This window comes from Bactrocera tryoni, chromosome 2 (assembly GCF_016617805.1).
Source record: "Bactrocera tryoni isolate S06 chromosome 2, CSIRO_BtryS06_freeze2, whole genome shotgun sequence".
NCBI classification, from domain to species: domain Eukaryota; kingdom Metazoa; phylum Arthropoda; class Insecta; order Diptera; family Tephritidae; genus Bactrocera; species Bactrocera tryoni.
This window is the reverse complement of record NC_052500.1, coordinates 19,981,925-20,005,166: the sequence shown is the minus strand read 5'-3', so window position 1 is coordinate 20,005,166 and position 23,242 is coordinate 19,981,925. Positions and strand designations below refer to the sequence as shown.

The 23,242-nt window shown below is 35.5% G+C and overlaps 1 protein-coding gene across 1 annotated transcript in view; it reads right to left on the bottom strand.

Moving 5' to 3' along the window:
- Positions 1-518: 518 nt before the first annotated feature.
- The window catches only part of LOC120767961 (protein Star), a 91,703-nt gene continuing 68,979 nt past the window's right edge, over positions 519-23,242 (bottom strand). Inside the window, exons 3-5 of the mRNA XM_040094352.1 lie at positions 4,005-4,543; positions 3,747-3,917; positions 519-2,010 (exon numbers count right to left, since the gene is read on the bottom strand). Of these exons, the coding sequence (XP_039950286.1) occupies positions 1,792-2,010; positions 3,747-3,917; positions 4,005-4,543 (929 nt within the window). The 3' untranslated portion in view covers positions 519-1,791. The remainder of the gene's footprint in view (positions 2,011-3,746; positions 3,918-4,004; positions 4,544-23,242) is intronic.

Below are 23,242 nucleotides of genomic sequence, written 5' to 3'. Positions count from 1 at the left end.
GCTTTTCCATTGCTGTCTGCTGTACTGTGTATTTATGTATAATATTTGAGGTTATGTCGCAATTTTAGCGTGCAAAATTATATTCTGCACCAAAAGCGCTGCAAGCAATCACTATAAAAAGAAAAAAATACATATTTTTATTTTTTTCTTTATAAAAATATATGCTTTTTCCTTTTCACTAGGAGCTGCCTATTGCATTTGCGTTCAAGTTAATACTCTAAGTTACATAATATATGTGTAATATTAATTTTTAAGCGTAAGCGCGCAAACACATAGTTATTTTGAGCTCAAATTTTATAGCAGATTTTTTTCTATAAAATTATAGCAACTCACGCAGCGCTTTAAAGCAAATACATTTCGCAACAAAATCGCCGACGCAGCCTCGTCTATGTTGTGTGTGTTCGTGTGTGTGCGAATAAAGTGTCGCTTGGCTACTTTTTAAACAATAATTTGACAAACTAATAGCGAAACAGTCAGTTATTTAAATGTGCATTACCATAAATCTATAAATATATATATTTATACACATATGTAGAGCATATGTTTGTATATGCATGTATTATTATTTCAGTAACTGCTATTTTAACATTTAAAGTTTTTCATTTGTGTTTTTGTTTTTGCTATAATCAAAAATCTAAGACTCTCATTCACATACCATATTTTCTTTTGTTTTTGTTTTTTTTTTCCTTCACTTCTCGTCAATTTAACTCGTTTAGGCAATAATTTAAATTTTCATAAAGCATTTTCTTTCATTTAATTAAATTATTTTTATATACTAAACTATGGTAAGTGTGCAAAGTAGACTAAATTATTAAATTAAATTATAATTATTATTTATACAACAGCGACAATTTGTAATCGTTATCGATTTTTCTGGCTAATTACGCTTACTGCTCACTTCTTTGCAAACATTGTTGCTCGTTTTTTGCATTTTTGCATTTTTACATTTTTGTTTCTGTTTTTGTATTTTGTAACTTAAAAGCTAGCCATTAAAAGTAATAGTGAGAGTGATTGAAAACACAACAAAAATGCTATAATTTTGATGAATTCTCGATTCTTTTTTGTTTTTGCATACGCGTGAAACAATAATGATATTGAATTAACGCTGAATGAAGGCAAATGTTGCGTGCAGTTTTGCAAAAAATTGGAGCGTCTAAACGAGAAGACTCCACTTTATTTGTTATAAATACAAAATTCTTACTTAGTTCACTATAAATAGCTGCGTCGTTTAAGGAAATTACTGTTGCGCGCTTTCAACACTTTCAAGTGCGTCTGCGCATGCGCGCGCTTCTGTTGATAATTTTTCATTTAATTTATTTATGACTCGCGTCGCCTTCATTCTCTACGCACCACCTAACGCAATTTGTGTGCTTTGCAAATTTTGTGTGTTTTTTATTATTTTTGTTTTTTTATCGTTTCGCATTGCTTACTATTAGAACCTTGCAACACACGTTCAAGTCGTTTGCAATAGTTTAATAACGCGCGCGCTTTTGCTTTTGCTATAATTACTTTGCTTTTCTTTTGGTTTATTAAAAAAATTTTCGATTTACGTCTTTTGCTGCTCGTTTGTTGGTTTTTCTTCTTCTTCTTCTTATTTATATTCATAATTTCGCAGCAATTTTGCGCACTAATTAATAATTATTTTATTTGTTTTTGTGTTTTTAAGTATATTAAAGTAATAGCTTTGTTTTAGCAATAGCAACGGCGGCAATAGCTTATTTAACGGTATTTTCCCCAAATCGTTGGTTCGTTCACAGCAAGGCCGCCAACACCAACCGCAGTTGCTGCTAATTAAGGCGTTTTGAGTAATAGTATATCTTTTTTTCGTGTTCGACTCGTCGTTTTGATTCGTTGGTAGAAATAATTGCGACCGAAGGTCTTTTGTAATTTATACGATTTACCCGCTAGGAACTTGGTTAGCTCGTTTACGTAGCCTCTGGCTATGTCCTCTGTTAGGTGTATGGATATCGCCTCGATTTGTACCCGATCGAAAGGTAGCGTTTGTAGGATCTGTAGGGTGGTAGAGAATTCCGTTAGAATGGTGAAGAAGTCAAATTAAAAATTTAAAAACTTATATATGGATCTTAATTTTATAAGAACTAATAAATATTTTACAAATTATATTCTAATTGTTATTAATAAAACTGAATAAAAGACTCAACGAACTGTTCAACGAAAAAAAATATTGCCTTTTTCGGCAAAATACATTTATTAATTGAAAAAACAATGAAAAATGTTAACTTCGGTTGCACTTTTCGCGAATAGAAAAGATTCCTTACAAGAACTTCATTTCGATCGCTCAGTTTGTATGGCAGCTATATGCTATAGTGGTCCGATAACGGCGGCTCAGACAAATGAGCAGCTTCTTGGGGAGAAAAGAGGGAGTGCAAGTATTTCAGATCGATATCTCAAAAACTGGGAACTGCGTATCTAGTTTGATGTCTTCAATTGACAATTTATGTTTTCAATTTACTCAAAACGGTTACCCCGGAGCGGTCGTTTGAATTTGCTAAATAGCCAGAAGTCATACGGAGCTAAATCAGGTGGTTGCGGCACGATGCTGGTAGAAAATTTGGCCAAAAAACTTTGCATCATCATGGTTCCAAAACTAAGAGTTGTCGGCCCATAATTCTGGCTTTTTTTACGCATAACTCTGAAATAGTATTTCTTGTTGACAGTTTGGTCGGTCGGAAGGAACTTGGAGTATACCACACCTAGATAATCGAAGAAAACTGTCAACATAACCTTTAAATTTGACCTGCTTTGTTGTGGTTTTCTCGGTTTCGGCTCATCTTTGCCACGATATTCGGGCGATTGATCTCTATTTCCGGGTCGTAAGCATAATTCCAAGACTCATCGCCAGTAATAATACAATTCATGAGATCCTGTTAGTCGGATAGTTAGTTTCACAGACGTTAAAAAAACGCTGTTTTTTGAAAAAAATTGAGTGATTCATCTTTCAAAATGGTTTTGACTGATCCTTCCGATATTCTAATGATGTCAGAATGATTATTTTGTTGTGAAATTTAGCACACATGACACTGACCAACATAAAAAAAAATAATAATACGTCGAATGGATTTTCGCGCAAAATGTAAATTAAAAAGTCTTACTATTTTTTGCCCACAGCAGTACGTAATGAGTGATTTATAATTATAATTGAAAGATATTAGAACCTCTAGCGAACTGTATATCCGATTTTCGAAAATGTTGGGACAATCAAGTTGCTGTTCATTAAAACTGATAATCTTCAAAATAGTATTATATGAAAAATAGGCGTGAGGGTACAATAGACCTAAGGTCGCAGTGCATTCCTCGTTTATCAATCAATCGGTGAACACGCCTATTTGTGTTCACCGATTTATTCACAATGACTAAGGAATATGTTCAAAATTGACTTGACATCGGCCAAGAGAAATATACAAATTTAACGAAAAGTTGTCGCCGATAAGACCTTATAAAAATTATCTGTATGCAGGTCTCATATATGTAACCCTCTCAACTTCTGCTTACATTTCTTTCTTGTGTTCTTGGGAATAGCAGGAAGTTTGGCTGAACAAAAATTGCACCAAAGAAACTCGGAAAAACTCACAAGGAGATCTTTCTTAATATAACGCATTAGAAGGTTATAATTATAAAATTAAAAATAAGAAAATATTATAAAACTAAATTAATAAAAAAATTGATTCCAAAAAAATTATATCAAAGAAAATATTTTAAATAAAAGCAAATACATTTATGCATACCTCCAATTCATGCCCATGAACGCCCAAACTCAGCAGATCATATGTCACACGATTGCACGCTAACATTAGCGAATATAATGGAAAGCATTTGACGCGCGAATTGAACCACGACGTTTCCTCATCCAGCAGACTATTGATGCGCACCTCCGACTCTTCGTTGTGTATGGTAACCTAGCGGCAACGCGAACATGAAAAAAGCAAAACAAAATTTTAATTTGGAAATAAAAACAACTGTTCCAACGCTAACACAACACTCACCTCTTTGGGATACGGATTGGGCGATATGCATGCGTGCACCACCTGCAGACCCGGCCGTTGCGCGTTCTGTTTGCGCAATGTAAAGAAACGACGCGGTTCCGGTTCCACCACCAAGCCCGCCCAATTCAATGTTGCCGCCAGCCATGGTGCAGTCATGAGATGACCCATCGCACCGGGCAGTGACTGTATGAAGGCGCCATTCTCTTTGCCACCCACCAGATCGGCGACGTAATGCGCCATTTCGGCCGTGAGACCTTCATAGTGATTACTGAAATTGAAATGCGTCGTTATAGCGCCGCTGGCGGCAGCAGTTAATCGCGCCACACCAGCTGCAGCAGTCGCTGCTGCTGCGGCCGCCGCTGCCGCTACCGCCGGTGACGCAGTGGCATCATCGATGGGCGCATTCTTCACGAAGTGCATGGGATATTTGCGCATATGGATTTCGCGCAGGAATGCTATTAGTGTGGGATCATCTTGTGCTACGCCGAAGAATTCATAATCGCGCGACATATTCAGTCGAAATTGCTTATGACGAATCTCTGTAAATAAATTGTGGAATAAAAAGAAATTTTAGTGAATTGTTTCTAAGTTAATTTTTGTGTATTTATATGCATGTAAATAATGTTGTTGCACTATTTTTAAAATCCTGAAATCACTAGTGTTTTCTCGGAAAAAGTGTTTACAATTTAATAATTTTGCATTTCAATTTTAAATTTTCAAATTCTGAAGAATTTAGTTAATGCAGCGCCGGAAGTGATAGAAAAAAAGATAAATTAAAATAAATACAAAACGGTTAAAGGTTCAATATACTATACTATACGGGCGGTCCGTACTTAATCTCATCGGCCGATGTTGACATTATCGCAAGGCATAGCATCGAGCTCGGACTTCTGTTCTGACCGCGTGTAGCAGCTTAAGTGGCCACGAATTTTAGAAAAATTGCAAAAAACCAATATCGGTCAGATGTTTACATTCTTATTTCTGGAAGCCATATTGGGCATGAGAAAGCTGTCGGGGCTATGGCTGCCATGTTTGCACACTCAACAATCGCAATCGAGAGATCACTTCATAGCAGTCATTGGCTGGTACTTACTAGAGTTCAGGGATGAGTTGAAGTAGTGAACTTCACCTGGCGTACCTGCTCCGAAGAAGACCAAGACTATCATATTGGCCGAAAAGGTGACGACCACCGTTCTATAAATTTCAAGATTAGTGATCTATATCGACTACTTTCATTAACACATGAGATTTATTTTGATATAAATACTCATGAACCAATTGTTCAATATCTGTAAATTCCATACATGCCTTCTGAAGGTGAGGTCTATAATATGGAATGAACTCTTTAAGGACAAACGTAGATAGTTTATACAGCGGCGGATTCAAAGTGGGGGAAAAAATGGAGGAATCGATTGATCTGGCAAAGGCATCAAATATGATATATACGCTACTTGTATCGTTCCAAAATTGAAAACAAAAAGCTGAGAAACATTTCAGGCACGAAAAAAATGGGAGGCAGAACGAAAAATTGACGAAGAAAACCCAGAAATCTGCGGCCGACAAACAAAACGCAAAAATGTCTGCGTGAAAACTTGCGTAGAATACTACAGTGTCTCAGTGTACATTCCTCTGTAGGATACAATTGGCGAAGATTTGAAGACAAGCTTTGCTAGTGAAATAATCCAGAAAAATAATGTGCTTTAAAAACCAAAAAATTTAAAGTCTTATTGACTGCGTAATAAATAGATTCAAAGTCCTTTTGGATAATGACAAAGTGGTGCGACGTTTGAAGCTCAAAGGTGAACTTAATCACTAGCAGTGCCATGGGGGGCAGAAGCAAAAGTCAAAAAACAACAAGTTACCGACTACCTCATTGGAAACCTTGAAGAACTGCGATGTACATAGATCTATACCACATAATTCATAGTTTCATCTTCGCATATTCTGCACACTTCCTGTGTGGCATACGAGCTCTGAATGCTCTTTTTCGATTTCAAAGCTGTTTTTGACAGCACGAAAAGGAGCTCCCTTTATGTCTGAATTCGATTTTCTTGTAAAACTAATACGGCTATGTAAACTGACTAATTCGAGCTGCAGAGCTTAAACAAGCTGGTACAACGTTCTATAAGATATCATATAGATAATTTCGTCTATCTTGGAACCCGTATTAATACCAACAAGAATGTCAGCCTCGAAATCAAAGACAGAATAACATTTGCCAACAGGTTCTACTTCGGACTGAGTAGGCAATTGAGAAGTAAAATTCTCTCTCGACGAACAAAGACCAAATTTTATATGTAAGTCATTCCTTATTCCCGTTCTGCTATATGGTGCAGAGGCATGGACGATTGACTTTACGAGTTTTCGAAAGAAAGATTCTACGGAAGATTTATAGTTCTTTGCGCATTGGCAACGGCGAATATCGCATTCGATGGAGCGATGAGCTGTATGAGTCATACGGCTCTGGAGAAGGACCTGGCTGCGCTTGGAATCTTCAATTGGCACCAAACAGCGAGAAGGAAGAACGATTGGCGTGTTGTTGTAAACTCGGCTATAACCGCGTAAGCGGTGTCTACGCCAATAAAGAAGAAGAATTATGTTGAAGGTTCGGTCTAACAACGAAATATATCGGATGAATTTTTTAGACCCCCTGGTATAAGCATAGGTTACCGAGATTAGAACTTAAACTCTCCAACACTACCTAGGCGGTACAATATTTGCATAGATTTACTGCAAAGACCACTGATGAACAAAATGGGGCACCGCTTTCTACGAGCTGAAGAAAATTTAATCAGATATTGAAGGTTTAACTCCCAACATAGATCAAAGATTTCCATCATCGTCCTTTTCAGTTTTGAAAAACGAACTTAAAAATAGAAATTCACTTAAATTTCACGTATTTAATAACACGATTTGTCCACCCATTTCATTTCAAAACCATTAGAGCTTAATTACCCCACAATTACTTTGAGCAAAACGAAAAAAATAAAAGCGTGTCCTTGCAAAAATTACCTAATCAACATAAAGATATGAAATCATTACATTATATAATATAAAGCTAATAAAGCAACACAAACGCCCTCAATCCGTTGTTAGAACAACAAGAAAAACAATAGTAATATATAATAGAAGAAAAAACAACAACAAAGCATTAATAATTGCGAAATGCTTAGTGCAAATTTATATACTCGCACGATCCAGTCCAATGGTTTATTTGACTTTCACATGCTATGCCCAAATGGCACAACAAAACGCCGACACCAAAACTATTGCAGCCGGCAAAAGGAAAAACGAAAGCAAAAAAAATAACAAAAAATGCAAATAAATGCGAAAAATATGTTAAAAAGTAAAATAACTGGCGCACATTTGAATAAATTACAAGCTGTCAAAGTTGAAGGTGAAAGCGGCACGCCCCCGCACGGCACTGGCTGCGGCGCTGAGGTAACCGATTCGCAACATATTATGCCACCGACGGGCAGCGAAGCGTTTGTTGGCGCGTCGAGGTGGTAATAAAACGCAAACGAAAGGATAATAAAGGCGAAAGGATACGTGCCACATACGCAAACATATGTACATGTGAGTATGTGTTGGGTATAAAGGAAGTGTGTTCGGAAATGGGCAAAAGGTGTTAGTTGCTTGCTAATTTGAAAATGCCCGCAGCAGTTTTCACACCCATTTAGCCAGCGCTACTAACTTGTAGTGACCGTTAGAGTTGCAAAAAACAATGTGTGTGTATGTGGCAACGATACGTGGCATGTACCGTGTTGTACTCTTTTCGGACAATGTTTGCTTTTAATTTTCTATGTAATTTTCTAACATTTTCAATTTCTGTTTACTCACTCAACAAACCGCCCACTTTTGGCCAACCAACTACTATTTACGACAGCACTTTGGTCTAACGATTTTAAAGTTATTCTATAACATTATAAAGTTTACTTTCAACACTTGCAATAAAGTAGGTGTACAATGGAAATGTTTATAGTGTACTATGGTAATAATTTATTTTATGACAAGGTTAGGTGGCAAGCACAAAAACGGAAAAAATTGAGAAGTGCAAAATTTAGTCACTATTAATAAAATATACTACATATTTACGTATATAAAAAAAAAAAAACAGAAGCCTAATGGAATTATGTACGAAATTTTAACCTGAAGAACATTTATCATAAAATATAAGTCTTTATAGAAACAAACTGTATCCTCTAAGTAAAATATTCTTTCAAACAAAAAACGAAATATTAGGGTTGCCACCATTTTTGAATTTACGGAATTTGAAACTGCCTTCTCCAATAATGTAAAATACAAGTGAGTATCTAAAAACTACTAAACAATTGGAAAAGAAATTTTAGAGTTGCCACCTTTTTAAATGTCAAAATACATAAACAAATAAGTTAAAAAACTAAATAACTGGGTATAAGCGTAAATTGAAAAATTAGTGTTGCCACCTTTTTGAAAAAAATAAGCAAATAAGCCAAAAACATCTAAAAAACTGTAAATTTGTCTTTAATCGTGAAATGGAAAGGGTTGCCACTATTTTAATAGTTCAAAATAACTTAAAAATCAAAAAGATACAAATAGAATAAAAGACCGTAAACAATTGTTAAATTAACTAGCGGATGCTATTTAAATATATAATATATACAGTTGTGGTCAAAACATTGGTAACCCAATTCAAATATTTGTTTCTACCATTTTTTTGTTGCTAAAGTAGTTTTTGTGTTCTTTGTTTTTCTCTTTTTCCGAGCAGGTCGGACTTTAAAACAAAAATAAAAGAAGATGTTAGAAATTGACTATCGCAAAATAAAATACCGTTAAAATATTCCATACATAAATCAAAGATTTGCCGTATTATTCGGACGAAGGACATGTAGTTCATAGAGAAGGTAGGCCTCGTGCTACAACCGTAAGAGAAGACCGGCAAATAAAAAATTTCTTTACAAAATACCCCAAAGCTAACACCGACGTTAAAGTCGACATCAGTCTCTGCTCTATCAAAAGACGGGCCTTGGAGTTTAGTCTGCGTAGTTAAAGATGTACTAAAAAAACATTTATGTTATAGAAAAGCGAGGTTGGGATTTGCTCGATCACACTTAAATTTAACTAAGCAGAATTAGAACTCAAATTTATGGTCAGATGCATCGAGATTTACACACAATTGCCACAGTAAAACATGGATGGGGATGTGGAGGTGCTTCTCCTGTAATGTTATTGCTGCAATTCATCGTATAACTGACATGAAGATAGCGGTATATTATAGGGACATTTTAACTAATGTTATGCTGCCGTTTGCCGATTGGGAAATGGGCAATGCCACTTGTATGGACTTTCCAGTACGATAATGACCCCAAACACACTTTTGGGCTCCTAAAATCGTGGTTAAAAGAAAATCATATCAGTACTGTGGTGTGGCCCAGTCCCCTATCTCAACCCGTTTGAGAATATGTGGATGATGGTTAAACTCAAAATAGGCAATGAAATATTCCGGAATGGTGATGAACATTTCCCTAGATTGGAAAGTGGATGGAAAGCGAAAGCTTTTTCCTAAAATTATTGAATCAAATATTTGTTGAAATTTGAATTGTGAATGTATGTACATATGTACGAGCGAAGCTAAAAATACGAACTTCTTTAGACCTTTAGACCTTTAAAACAGAAAAAAAAAAACAAAAAAAAAAAAAAAAAACAAAAAAAAAAAAAAAAAAACATATGCCTACGAACAAATTAAACATGTTAAATAAAAAAACTAAAAATAAAAATAAAAAATAAAAAAAATATTTAAAAAAATATTTAAAAAATTAAAAAAAAAAAAAAAAAATATTTAAAAAAAATTAAAAAAAAAATTACAACATATGTACATAAACAATAAATTAATAAAAAGTACAAACAAATAGAAAACAAAATACATTAGAAATATAAAAAATAATACAAACATTAAAACTAATCCAACGGAAAAAGGCAAAAAAACAAAGTTCACACAATCAGAAAACAAAAGTAAATTGCGCCCTTTGTTTCTGATAGTAAATTGTTGATTTTCAAGCCTTGCCGCTAACTTGAATAGTATAATGTCACAGAAAGTAAAAAAAATTAAATTTAAAAGCGCTTAATATTTTAGGAGAAATTTCTAATGGTACTGTCGTTGTAATTAATGTTACTTGTTTTATTACAACAAAGAAAAGTATACATAAAACTAATTTTTTTCTTGTACTTCTTTCGCTACATTTTACACTTTTTACACTGAAACAAATAATACATTAAGTGACATTAAAGATTACAACAAAGTACAAACAGTGGAAAATGGATTTAAAAATGATAAAAAAAATACAAAGCACTGTTTTGCATACCTATATATTTTGCAAGAAGAGAAGATATCAAAACCAAAAACAATTTTTATCTTCAAATTGAATTTTCTAATTAGGTTCACTTAAGAGATTATGGAACTCTGGTCATCAAAAAAAAATATATTTTAAACTTAAATATACATACTATAGGCTGCTAAAAAAAATTTTAAGTGTAGCTTCACAATAACATTATACATGAAACTGTATATGTTTTTGTTGTTTTTATTGCGACGTTTTTTTAAATAATTTACAGCTTTTTTTCGGTAGAAGAATTTTTGCGAAAAATTGATTCAAAGTTAAAAATATTCGTACTCTGCTAACCAGTCTTAAGTAGATTAAGATCTTGGTATTTATTTTACTTCAGATAGAAATGGTTCTTAGAATCACCGTCGTTTCTTGAAGAAGGTGATTCCAAAAATTGGCTTCGTAACCACCATTTTGTATAAAAAGGTAAATATAATTCCTTTTACACTCAAATATAGACCTGATAAAGAAATTCGATTCCTTTTTCCGCAACTTAACATAGTTAGACCTTTTTTGAGGACTCTAAACTGGCAACTTCAGATTTTTTTGTTTATATTTATTGAATAATTTCTGGAGAGTCCGATAACCTTTCTAAATATTTTCAGGTTGTTTACCTTTGGAATAACTTTTCGAAGTCCAATGTTTACTACATAAAACTAGCATTAAATACTACTAACTTTTCGATAACAAGCGCTCTACTTATCTTAACGGGATTTAACCGAGCAAATAAATTTCCTGAAAGTTAAAAATCAACAACAAAACCCTATGTAAAATAATTAACTGAATACAAACAATTTTTAAATACCGAAAGCATGGCAATTGTGGTCAATAAACAACAATAAATGCCAAAGTATCACATAACAAATCAAAACTATCGATTTGCGCTATAAATTCCATAAATAGTGGGACTAAGCTGCGTATCATTTAAAAATAGCAATAAAATCGTGGAAGCAACTATAAATTACAGTAAAGGAGATTTGGTAAACAACAACACGCGCAAATCATCTCCAATTTCAACTTCAAACTGATGGTCCACACCAAAATAGTACCAAATTTGAACAACGCATAGACAGACATTAGCAACAAATGACGAACCGACAGTCGAGCTTACGGCTAGGCTAACACATACAAGCATTTGTAGGAGTGTATGTTTGAGCAGCGCATTATGAGTTTCGAACGCAGATCGATTTACCGCATTTAATGCCGATCTAAGTATAGCTAATGGATTACTCGATTTTATGACACTGTAACATGATTATAGTGTGTTATTTTGGGTATGAACAACAATTGAATATAACATTTTGCCGGCAACATCAATGGAGGGAGAAATAGTTGGAGCTCGCTGAAGAGTGTGGTGCTAAAGAGGTAAAAGAAACTTTATGTGCGAGTGTATGTACGTGTTTAGTTAGTAGTGTGGGTGCCGGGAAAACTATGTAGTCATGTGCGTGTGTGTGTGTGTGTGTATGCGTCAAGTTATGGCACGTGTATAGAATACTAAATGGCAAAAATTTATGACTTAGTTACATTCATTTTCATTTGTATATGCAAATGGGGAAAGAGGAAGCTTTTTGTTTCAGTCGAGTTGGGGGAAGTCACTGAAGTATACGGAAGAGTTTTATAACCAACGTAACATATTGAAAATAATGACAGAAACTTCATAAAAAAAAAACAATTATTAAAAATATTACTAATAAATTGTATTTATAGCTAATTTTTTCCTTAACAGTTTTGTTAAAGCTTCACAAATTATAAAAAGAAAAACAAATATTTTATTTAAAAAAATAGATATTTAATTAAAAAAAACATTTTAAAAAAAAAAAATAATAATTTATAACGAAAATATTTTATAACAAAAATATATTTTATAAAAAAATTAATAAAAAAATATTTTACAAAAAAATATTTTAAAAAAACAATATTTTATAAAAAAAAATTTTATAAAAAAATTTATAAAAAAATATTTTATAAAAATATATTTCATAAAAAAATTAATTTATAAAAAAAATGTTTTATAAAAAAAAATATAAAAAAAATATTTTATCTAAAAAAAAATGTTAATAAACATTTTTATTTAAATTTTTTAAATTATTTTTACAGTTTATCTACATTTCAGTTTCATAATTGGAATCTCAGTCAAATCTGAGATTACAAACTTATCATACGTTTTGGATACGAACAAACTCGGTTAAATCTCACGCTGAAATTTCAAACGCCACTAATGAGTTGAAAATTCTTTAGCCTAACAACGACTTTGTTTGCAGTTATGGTTTCATGACTCGACTTAATCTCCATATAGAGTATTGCATTTGTTGTAACGGTTCTCCAATATTTTGATACCGTTGAAACTTGTTCCAGCTAGTCTCACTAATTTCAGTGAAATTTTCTCCGAATGCGTCACATTTTGGTGCCCAACCTGTGAAAATGTTGGGTAAAAAAAAGAGTCTGGCTAAAAACAAATAGTCGCTGAAGTCATTTGGGTCACTTTAGAAACCAATAACTTGAAGATGACTGAATTATATATGACGGAACTTTTCAGAATTCTAATCAAGATTTAGTATTTTGAGGCAAGGAGAGATATTTTCTTTCTCTCGTTGAAGCCAAAGACTATTCAGACCGTGTACAAATAAAAACTAAAAACCGCCTGCGTTAGATTACCGAAGTTCGAACCCGCCCGAATTCAAGGCATACTAGTATAGTTTTTTAGGTTTTCTCCTCTTTTTTTAGTTGCATTTCTACACGAAAATTAATAACTTTTATAGCTAGACTTTATGACTACACTGAACTATCGTTGTTCCATGTGTGCGTGGCGAGCTGCCGCCTAACTTCCCCCCGTTAGCACACTTTATTATTTAAAAATATTTCAACGCTTTGCTAATTTTTCTTGTGCCGTTACGCCCTTTCAATTATGTGCTTTCATAAGCCATGGGGCCCACAAAAGAGACGATATTTCATTTAAGCAAATTTTTTTAAACATAAATATATAGTATATATGTAGTAAATGTATGCTTAACTTTATGCAAAACGGTCGGTCATCAGTCGCTAATTGCAGTTAAATGTTTCGCCAGGTCATATTCGAAAACAGAAAAAAATAAACGAAAAAAGTTTGAGACAGTAGAAAAGCAATTAAAAAACTGGGGGTTGTTGAGATCCACATACATACATAATGGTGATAGCAGAGCAGCCAAGCGAGTCGTTTTCGTTTTCTTTCAACTCACTGTCTTAAGTTGAATAATAGTCAGCAAGGTATTTAAGAAACTGCTTAATGGCAGCTTAAACCTTTAAACCTTTGCAGGGGTTGCAATTAATTTTACCCTGAACAGTTCACGAAAAGAAAAAAAAATAAAAAAATTAAAAAAAAATTGTTGAAGAGGGAAACAACAGCATTGAATAAGTAATTTTGGAGTGTGAGTGAAAATAAGCGGAGCACAAAAATGAGGTACAAAAACAAAATATAACAATATGTCACAGTCAAATATTGTTCATATTCAATTATTCATGAAACGACGAAAACTTTTTGAGCGTACGAATATATACTTATATACATACACATATGTATGTGTATGTGTTTCTTCTGGTAGAATGCGAACATTAACGAGAAAGGGCAGAAAGGGTACGTAGTAGAAAATGGCTGCTTCAGTTGCTGCTTTTTATTGTTTGGCTTTTTTTGTTGCAACGAGTGCCGCACTCCAGCAACGGCGCGTGCACTTAAACGAAAACAATAGTGTGGCTGGAGTTCAAATATAAACCCAATACTTGAAAAATACTATAATCAATCGATTAGTACACTCTGTTACACCTACATAAATGCCTAAATTTCTGGTTCATAGCCACATAATAGTTATGTAAATAATACCTTTTTATTGATTTTGTGCGTATTTAGGCACTAACGGTACTAGCACTCAAACAAAAATGCACCCTTAACCTCTCTATTGTTCACAATGCTTTGATTTCTAATGATTACCGTTAAATAATGGGTGAACCTATTGTGCGTTTTTACTATTCTTTCAAGCTTTTTTTAGACTATGATTTCTTGGTTTTTTGTTATGTGAACAGCATTATATTGCTTTTTTGGCAATTCCCTAGACTAATTAGTTTGAAACACAAATATGCGATAAGAATGAAAAAATCAGTGGAATGTTTGCGCGCTTCTTCAGTCAAAGCGCCAGCTGTGTATTTTGCGGCACTGCAAAAGGTGGTCTATTCTTGTCTAAAGCTGGTAATATTAGCAAAGATATACATATGAAGGGAAAATTTACAGACTTAAAAAGTAAATTTTATCAGCTACCCTCTAGATATTAGGTGGATTAATTTAAAAATTTTATGGAATTCGAAAAGAAATTAGGAAATTGACGACCTAAATTCCACTCCAGACGGATAGGCGAATACCAGAGTGCCAATGCGTCTTAAGCCTAACGCCTTAAGACCATGACAGCCAAACAAGAAGTGCGAAATAGTTCTACCGCTCCTTCTTCTTCCATACAACTTGCAAACATGGCATTTGAAAATGAACTAAATTGTAATAATACGAAGAGACTTGAACCCGTCATAGAACTGCTAAGGTAATTAAACACCAAAATGACATCCAACGGACAGTGGCGGGTCAGACTTCTTACATCTAAGAAAAAACGAGCTTTACTGAGGACTAAGAGCTTACTGGAACGCTGGTATTTCACCTCATGCCAGAAGTGTCTCTGTAACCTTTAAAGTAGTGATTATAATTAATAGATATTGATGAACCCAGACATTCAACAGTGGAACGAAACCATTCCTCGATATACCTGTAACCTAATTTTTGCAAAAGCTATGCGTATTTTCTTGATTCATGGAATCGTTAAATACGACACAAAATAAAATTTACGAAAGGACTAACAGATGGCTCAGGCTCTTACTCCGTCTCGAAAAGACTGAAAGGCTGTTGCTGACCTAATAAGAGATCACAACTTACTGACATCACATACGAATCGGATGAGTAATAGTAACAACGACTCATGCAGAAAGTGAACATTCAGGGTGAGATGGAATCACTGAAGGACATGCAGGATAGCCAAGATCATATGTAAGGGCCTCGATTGAAAACTTCTCTCTTACTCCGTTTCAAAAAAACTGAAAAACGTTTGTTGACCTAAGACTTGTCTTATATTGTATATCTAAAAATTTCGCATTTCAAATGACTAGAAGAAATATCAAAATTAAAGTCTATCTTAATGTTCGCAATCACGTTTTGTATGACGAATACTCCTGCTCGAATTAAGGGATCGTCTCAGTGTGAAATTTTCGAAAAATCGATTTGTTTTTGTTGCATTATCTAATAGTATACACTGTAATAAACATTCTCTCAAGTTTTGAAAGCGAAATTCAAATTATTACGGTCGCTACAGCGTTTCTTGTAGAAAGGGAACATAATACTCGTTCGCGTTTTTATCAGAATGGTGTTTTTCAAAACGGTTTCCACTCTCAAAGCTTGAGTTTTGTATTTATTTATAAAAAAAAAACACCGGACCGATTACTTGATTTAAACATTAAAAAAAGGGTTTAGAAGGGTTCGAAGGGTTACACTGAGACGATCCCTTAAACTTCACCTTCATGTGGCATTACTAAGAATCAGTAGGTTTAGTATGGCATGATAGCCAACCGATATAAACTAAACCTTGCCTTAGTCATGGAACAGAGGAGACAAGCACAAACTAAAGTCTAACTTAGATTGATTTAGGCAACAAGATCCCTGTTACATCTAGGAACTAGGAAAACAATTTATGTTTTTTTTTTTTTGGTTTATCAGAGCCTAGGAATATCTCTATCAATCAATTAACTGCTGGGGTGCGGTCGGTTTCGGCCTATTTTCTCTGGATTAAGAAAGTAATACCTCAATTTCAAGGTTTTTGATTAAGAAAAACTCTTCACATATTTTAAAATAAATTACACCCATTAAATTAATATTATACGGAAAATATTGTAAGAACACCAGCTAGCAAATGCGAGTCATAACGACTGTAATATATATGTAAATAACAAGCATTTACTACTAATCTATTCACCGCCATCATAAACTAATCTATTAATAATGTACAAAACCATAAAATAATAATCGGGCATGAATAACGAGTCGCAAACTGCCAACAAACGACTAGTGGAAATATGTAAGAATACAATTTTGCCGGCTTATATACGAAAAAGAAGCACATAGTCGCAAGAAAACAAAAACACGAGTGTAAATTGTGTGTCACGTGCTTGGCTGCGTTTCGAGGAATAATAAAGAAACGCTTAAGATCTTTATCGGTTTCGCAAAAAGTGGCAAAAACCAGCGAAGAAATACAAATTGCGAAACAAAAAAAAAAAACCGTTTGGAAAGGCAAACGATGGAAAATGCGATAAATTAAAGAAACAGGGAAAATTGAATGGCAATGAAAAATAAAATATGCGAAAATTACAAAATAAATTTAGTGTGGCTTGCAGCCAAAACGCTTTCGACGACAGAGCTTACGGTAAATTGCACAATTGCACAAAGGGGTATGGCGCTACAACAACAAGGGGTTGCAAGCAAATACATTATGCATGCATAACTCAAAAGCGACATTTTATATGTTGCAACTATTTTTGCATAATTTGAATGTATCGGAAAGCCAACACCAATATGCGGGCAAACGGCGAGTACACGCTACCCGGATATGAGTGCTAGGCGACTTACACTTTCCACACAGGCCATCCACACCACACACACAAATGCAAATGCAACACTGTAGCATGTGTTATACAGCCGCCTATATGCCGCTCGTCACGAAAGTGGATCGTTTGTTGCACGCTGCGTTAATTCTATTGCTGCGCACAGTTTTCGACTTGAGCCGCCGTCAGCCAACTGCCGGTAACCGGCGCAGCGCCATAAAGCGGAAAATCGTGAAATCACAACGGTGATGAACGATGAAAAGGGAAAAAATAAAGTAAAATAACAACAAACCCTACATGCGAGAGCAAAATGCGCAGAGAGTTGGGTTGCGGCTTAGGATTTGTGGCGCTGGAGCCACACACCAAGCCAAGCGACCGGGCAATGATTAAAATTAAATGCATACAGTTTCTACCTACAATATATTTATTTAAGTATGTGGAGGAAGAAGCAAATGAAAAGAGTAATAAGTAAGCAGTAAGATTTTAATCGCTTCAAGTGCCACCATCGTGCCACTGCCGGCTGAGGCTTTGGTGGAGGGGAACATGGCTACCATGGTTGAAGTTATGGGTATGAGTGAGGGTTGCTGCTAAGCGTTGAGCTTAAGTATGAGTACTTGGGGTTCACGCTGTTTTTGGTGCAAAATTGTAAGAGTGAAATACAAAAACAACAAAGTAGTATTAAAACTGTTCGTTAAAATGCGGAAAATCAGTAGGGTAGTTGACGAGGCATTGTCAGATCTTTAGCGGACGCATGACGCATATTGCACTTTATTGCATGGGCGGTGGAGGATGCACATATTCGTGTCAAAGGGCACTCAAAATCAATGTGTAATCGCATTTATCGAAATTGATCTGATCAAGGGCGCGTGCAAACGCCGGCTGATGTGGGTCATTTGAGCAGCTATCAATCAATTAATCAATGAAGCCTGCAGCAAATGTGCCAAGAGGCGGCACAACCATACCCTTACCCGTTATTGCATTATTATAATCATGTAATGGAAATATTTGATTACATTAAGCTACATACATATACACATATAAAGTGTGAACATTCATGTTAGTTTAATTTGTTGCAGCTAATGAACGCACCCATTCTTTTAACAAATCTGTATAAAACTCATATTTATCATCATCGACCAGCTGTTGTTCCCAGGCATGATATGGGATATAGGCGACTCTTGGAGATTTTTGAGCAATCAAATTCATATGTATTAGTATATAAACAATAATGAGCGCCATGCGCCATTAATGAATTTGCATTGTGTGTATATTTTTGTTATTGTACGTCTGTACATACATATGTTGCGCTTTTTGCTATTATTTTTTACTGTCAGTGGATTTGTCATTGCGTTGGTTGTTAACGAAATGTTTAGCTGATGTTGACATAACCTCAAACGCACTTGCAGGTTTTGAAAGCAAGCGATGGTACTAATCATTAAAAAAAAGTACCTACTGACAACATTTTCTACAGTGTACAGGAAAGGAAAAAAATTCAAAGTAATGAAAAATATAAAACTAACGAAGTAGTAAGGAAACGGAATTTCGGGTATTGTTATGATGCCTTTAAAAGCTCTATCTGAGTTGGAATTTATATGCAAACCCCCAGCGTGGCGTGGCATCAGCCATTTTTGTAAAGCCAGACGAAAAAAGCTCCTTGTTGTTGTTCCCGAAGAAAATTCTTGATTTCATCGCAACTGAATATACAGGGTTTGTCCGGGAAATAATAGGACTGATTTTCTTCCGGCGCGACTGTACTTCGGAACGTGCGCCCACCGACTGGATTCGATAGAGGGCGTTCCTAGCTAACAAACGAGCGGCTAGTCAGTTCCTTCCGAGCATCTAGAGAGTCAGGACAAACATTTCCGCGCGACGTGTGTCTGTGAGTGGTGCAAGCCGAAAATGCAGCATAGAGCAGTGGTACGCGATTAAATTCTGTGTGAAACTCAGTAAATTTGCGACCGAGACGCTTGATATGATCAAGCAGGCTTACCCAGATATTGCTTTAGCAATAAGTGGAGTGTTTCGGTGGCACCAGACCTTTTTGGAGGGTTGGGAAGATGTCGCTGATGAATGAGCAATTCCCAAGTAAAAACGACGCTCATTGTCTTTTTTGCCCTACAGCCCAGATATCGACTCAGTCCTATTACTTTCTGGACAAAATCTGTATGTATACAAAGATATCTAGATCCAGAAGTGTCAATATTTCGAAAAAAGTCCTCCGTTCCCAAGATAGTCGAGTCTACATAACCCAGAACTTTCAACGCGCCAAAATCTTCAAAATTACTTCTAGAACGATTTCCTACTGCTAGAACCACAACAAATACCAGAGTCAAAGAAATAAAGATCCGCCGTACTTTCCATGATTCATGATGCGACAACAAACTCGTTATTTATACTTAAACCGCAGCTGAGGTCAAAGAACAGAACCAGAATAAAACAAAGATTCCCGCCATAAATGATGTTAAACACAATAGACAAAGTGGTCCGCACTAAAGAATTGTATTTTATTGAACAAAAATATTTTTCGACGAAAAACAAATGAGGGATATTTGAGATTACATTTGTTGGAATCATCCCTTTTAACTATCGTAATGTAGCTTAAGAAGATAGAAAAAAGCATCTTCTGCTTTCGAGAAACTGTGGTTGTCTTCAGCGGCTTTCAACTACCGACAAAAGTTGGTTTTACGAGTTTCAACATGCAAGGAAGTAGGTCGGAATTCTTCCAGAGAGATAACCTGACAAAAGTCCCCCATTTCAAAAAGGTTCACTTGAGTCATATCCTGCAGAAGAAAGCTTTGCACGATGGCTTCGGCGTTTGTTCACTTCAGTCAAAAAGCAATCGTGAGACTGCTTCACAAGAGAGTTTTACGCTATTCAAGCGAAATCCGAAGGAGTTTCAGTTTCGCTTTGTGAACGTCGACGAAATATGAATCCTTTGCTACACACCTGAGACCAAGTAACAGGTGGAACAGTGGACTTACTCTGGCGACTCTGCCCCAAAGAAGGCAAGGACTATGTTTTGGCCGGAAAGGTGATGGTTATCGTTTTATGAGGTTCACAAGATGTGATCTACATCAAGCACTTAAAGCAGTGGAATCGACCGAATTATTGGCCCGATTCCATGCCGTATTCGACTCACACGTCCACCAGCAGGCGAACTGCCTCCCCATCCATTGCTGATATGCTGCTGATTTGGTCCTGCGCGACTTCGTTTTGTTACCAAAATCGAAAATTTTGAAAATCCGGCAACTTGTAGCAATTTTTCGGCACACTGTGCCTTTTGGCCGCGTGACAAATGGGTGAAGGCACTAAAAGTGGTTTAATGAATGTGCTCTGCACACACTTTGTATACATGTACGTGTGTGTATGTAATTTAGTGCAGGTACAAACGGTACACGCTAAATTGTCATTGTCTTTGAGTTGTTACAACAATTTTGTTATTTTATGTTGCAGTTATTGCTCAAGTGCGCGACACTCAAGAAATATATGCGACTTACAGCGGCAAAAAGTATGCAACTACGCGTGTGTGTGAGTGACGGCATAAAAAAAACAACAGTGCAAGTGTGCGTGTGCATGTATGTGTGTAGAAAAGCACTGAAATGCGCACAATGATTCGAGTTGATAGATAGATTGACAAGCAGATAACGTCGAAATTGGGTACACCAGAAACCGGCAAGTTAACGGTTAACTGCAAGAGGAAGAAAAGTGGTGCCACAACAAAGCGTTAGACACACATACAAACACAAATGCATAGAAACAAACAAACTTTTTTAGATTTATAAAGTCTGTAATAAAAGTGGCGGGGAATGGCGTGAAAATGGAACGAATTATTTGAATTAAAGAGAACAAACAATACTTAAAGTGGAGTATGTGGGGGAAAAACAGGTAGTAAACTGGCGGAAGAAAGCAAAGAAATGTGTGTATGTTAAGAAAGGCATTCTTGACGCGATTATGCGACCTGAGTCATGTACTTAGAGACCCTTACGCCGTCGTTTGATCCATTACTAATACTCGCTTGTAATGCAAATATGCGCGCAATCGAATGATTTGCATTTTCTATACGAGTATGCATAAATGCGGGTGTGTGTGTTTGTGCATTGGAGGAAATTCTACCAAATCATGGCCCTTATAATTGAGGCGCTCAACCCTCTGCGCGATTTTCTCACGCACACTTGGCCAAATGAAAATCAACGCAACTTCTACATGCTTTCAAATGACGACACACATACATCCATACAAACAACCGAAATATATACATACATATAAATTGCTTGTGGATGGAGACTACATGTGTTGCGGTGAATATTATTTGGAACGTGACTGCAACCACCTACCGTTGGATTGCATAAATATTGTCAAATAGCAAGCGCTCACACGCATAAAACAATAACAAATGCCACATCATCAAAGAGAACAAATATTATACTACAACAACAACAAGAGTAATAGCGTATAGAATCATGATGATCTACAAGTGAAAAGAACTTATTCAAAATATTTTCGGACAAATTCACACCCAAAGCAAAGTAACCAAAAACAACAACAAGAAATAAAACAAAAACAACAACAACAACAATAACAAATAAAACAACAATAATAACAACTGAAAATACAAAACCAACAAGAACAACAGCTGAAAAATTACAAAAACAACAGAAAATTACAAAAACAACAAAAAAATAAAATAGAAGCAACAACAAATAAATCAACAACAACACCAACAACTAAAATTACAAAAACAGGAATAACAACAAACGCCTGAAAAAAATTACAAAAACAACAAAAAATATAAAAAAAACAACAACAAACCCCACAAAAAACTTTCTTAGCTGTTTAGGGCGTGAAAGAAAAGCATTTGACCAAGAAAAAAAACAAGACAAGAACTTAATTTGATGAATCATGAATGGCGGACGACAAATACGGTGTGCTCGAAAAGTCACACTTAGGCCGCCACCGCCTAGACGACAAGCGTATTTACATATGGACACATATGCGTGTATTTGATAAGCATAGACCAGCAAAGTGTGTAGTGCACAACAACACCAAAACAACCCACAAATAAAAAGCTGACAAAAAGATGAAAAGTGAGCAGACATCTGAAGCTGCAGACAAATTTTATGGGAACTAATTCTAATGAATGTGCTACGTGCATGTGAGACCTCATATACGCCAGCCTTTAGTACGTGATATGCAGATGTGTGTAAGTATGCATGTATGTCAATACTTATTTCTTAGACACGACAAATTAGTTAAAGAATTTATCATTTCATTAAGCCGCGCCGCTACAACTGGCCCTGAGAATGAACGTATGAAAAAGTAAGCAGGCGGCACAGAGCAACAGGAGCACGAAAGACGCGGTTAAAATAGAGAAAAATTATACTTCTCCAATTAGAATACGTAAATATATATGTGCATAGCATATACCCCTTACACTAGAGGAATCAGAAAGTTGAATTGAAACACTTCCACTCTCTCTTTTTCTCTCTTTACGTTAAGTTAGGTTAACAAACTGATTTTGTTACAATCGCCAGAGATCTTCCTTGGGCAGCCTAGAACACCGTTCCGTCCGCCGAGATACCTAAAACTCCTTTATTTTGGTCATAAAGACCGTCATAATTCTTTAAGCGGTTTGAGGCTAATATCAGTTTCGGTCGCTGGACAGCCTAGAAAACCGGTCCGTTGTGATAGCTAAAACTCCTTAATAATGGTTATAAGGACGCTCATATTTCGATAAAGTCCTTTGAGCCTGGTTCGCCGAAAGTCTAACTGTCGAGATGTTTCAACCTCAGTCTTGCGAAGGCCGGATAATGGAGAAACGAGTGATTCCTTTGACGATTTCTGACCGATAATATATTTGCCCTATCGCATGGACGCCTATTAAACAATAACCAATAAGAACTCCTACGCAGCGACATTTCAGTTATTCTACACTAGGCCAGAAGAGCCTTTAAAGATTTCTGCCAGATAAGATATTAATTAAGATGAAATTTACTGAGATCGAATAGTTCCGTTATTCTACCCTGGACGAGAAGGATCCCGCAGTCGCTCCGGAGCTGGTCTGGTTGATGGCTAAGATCTCTCTATAAGGTGGTGTTGCAGTGATTCTTGATACTTGATAACAATTAGTAATAGGCGAGGGTGACTATTATGAGAACTTAATGACTCTGAACACGTAAGGGTTAACTTCGGACAGAATATACCGATATTATGCAGAAT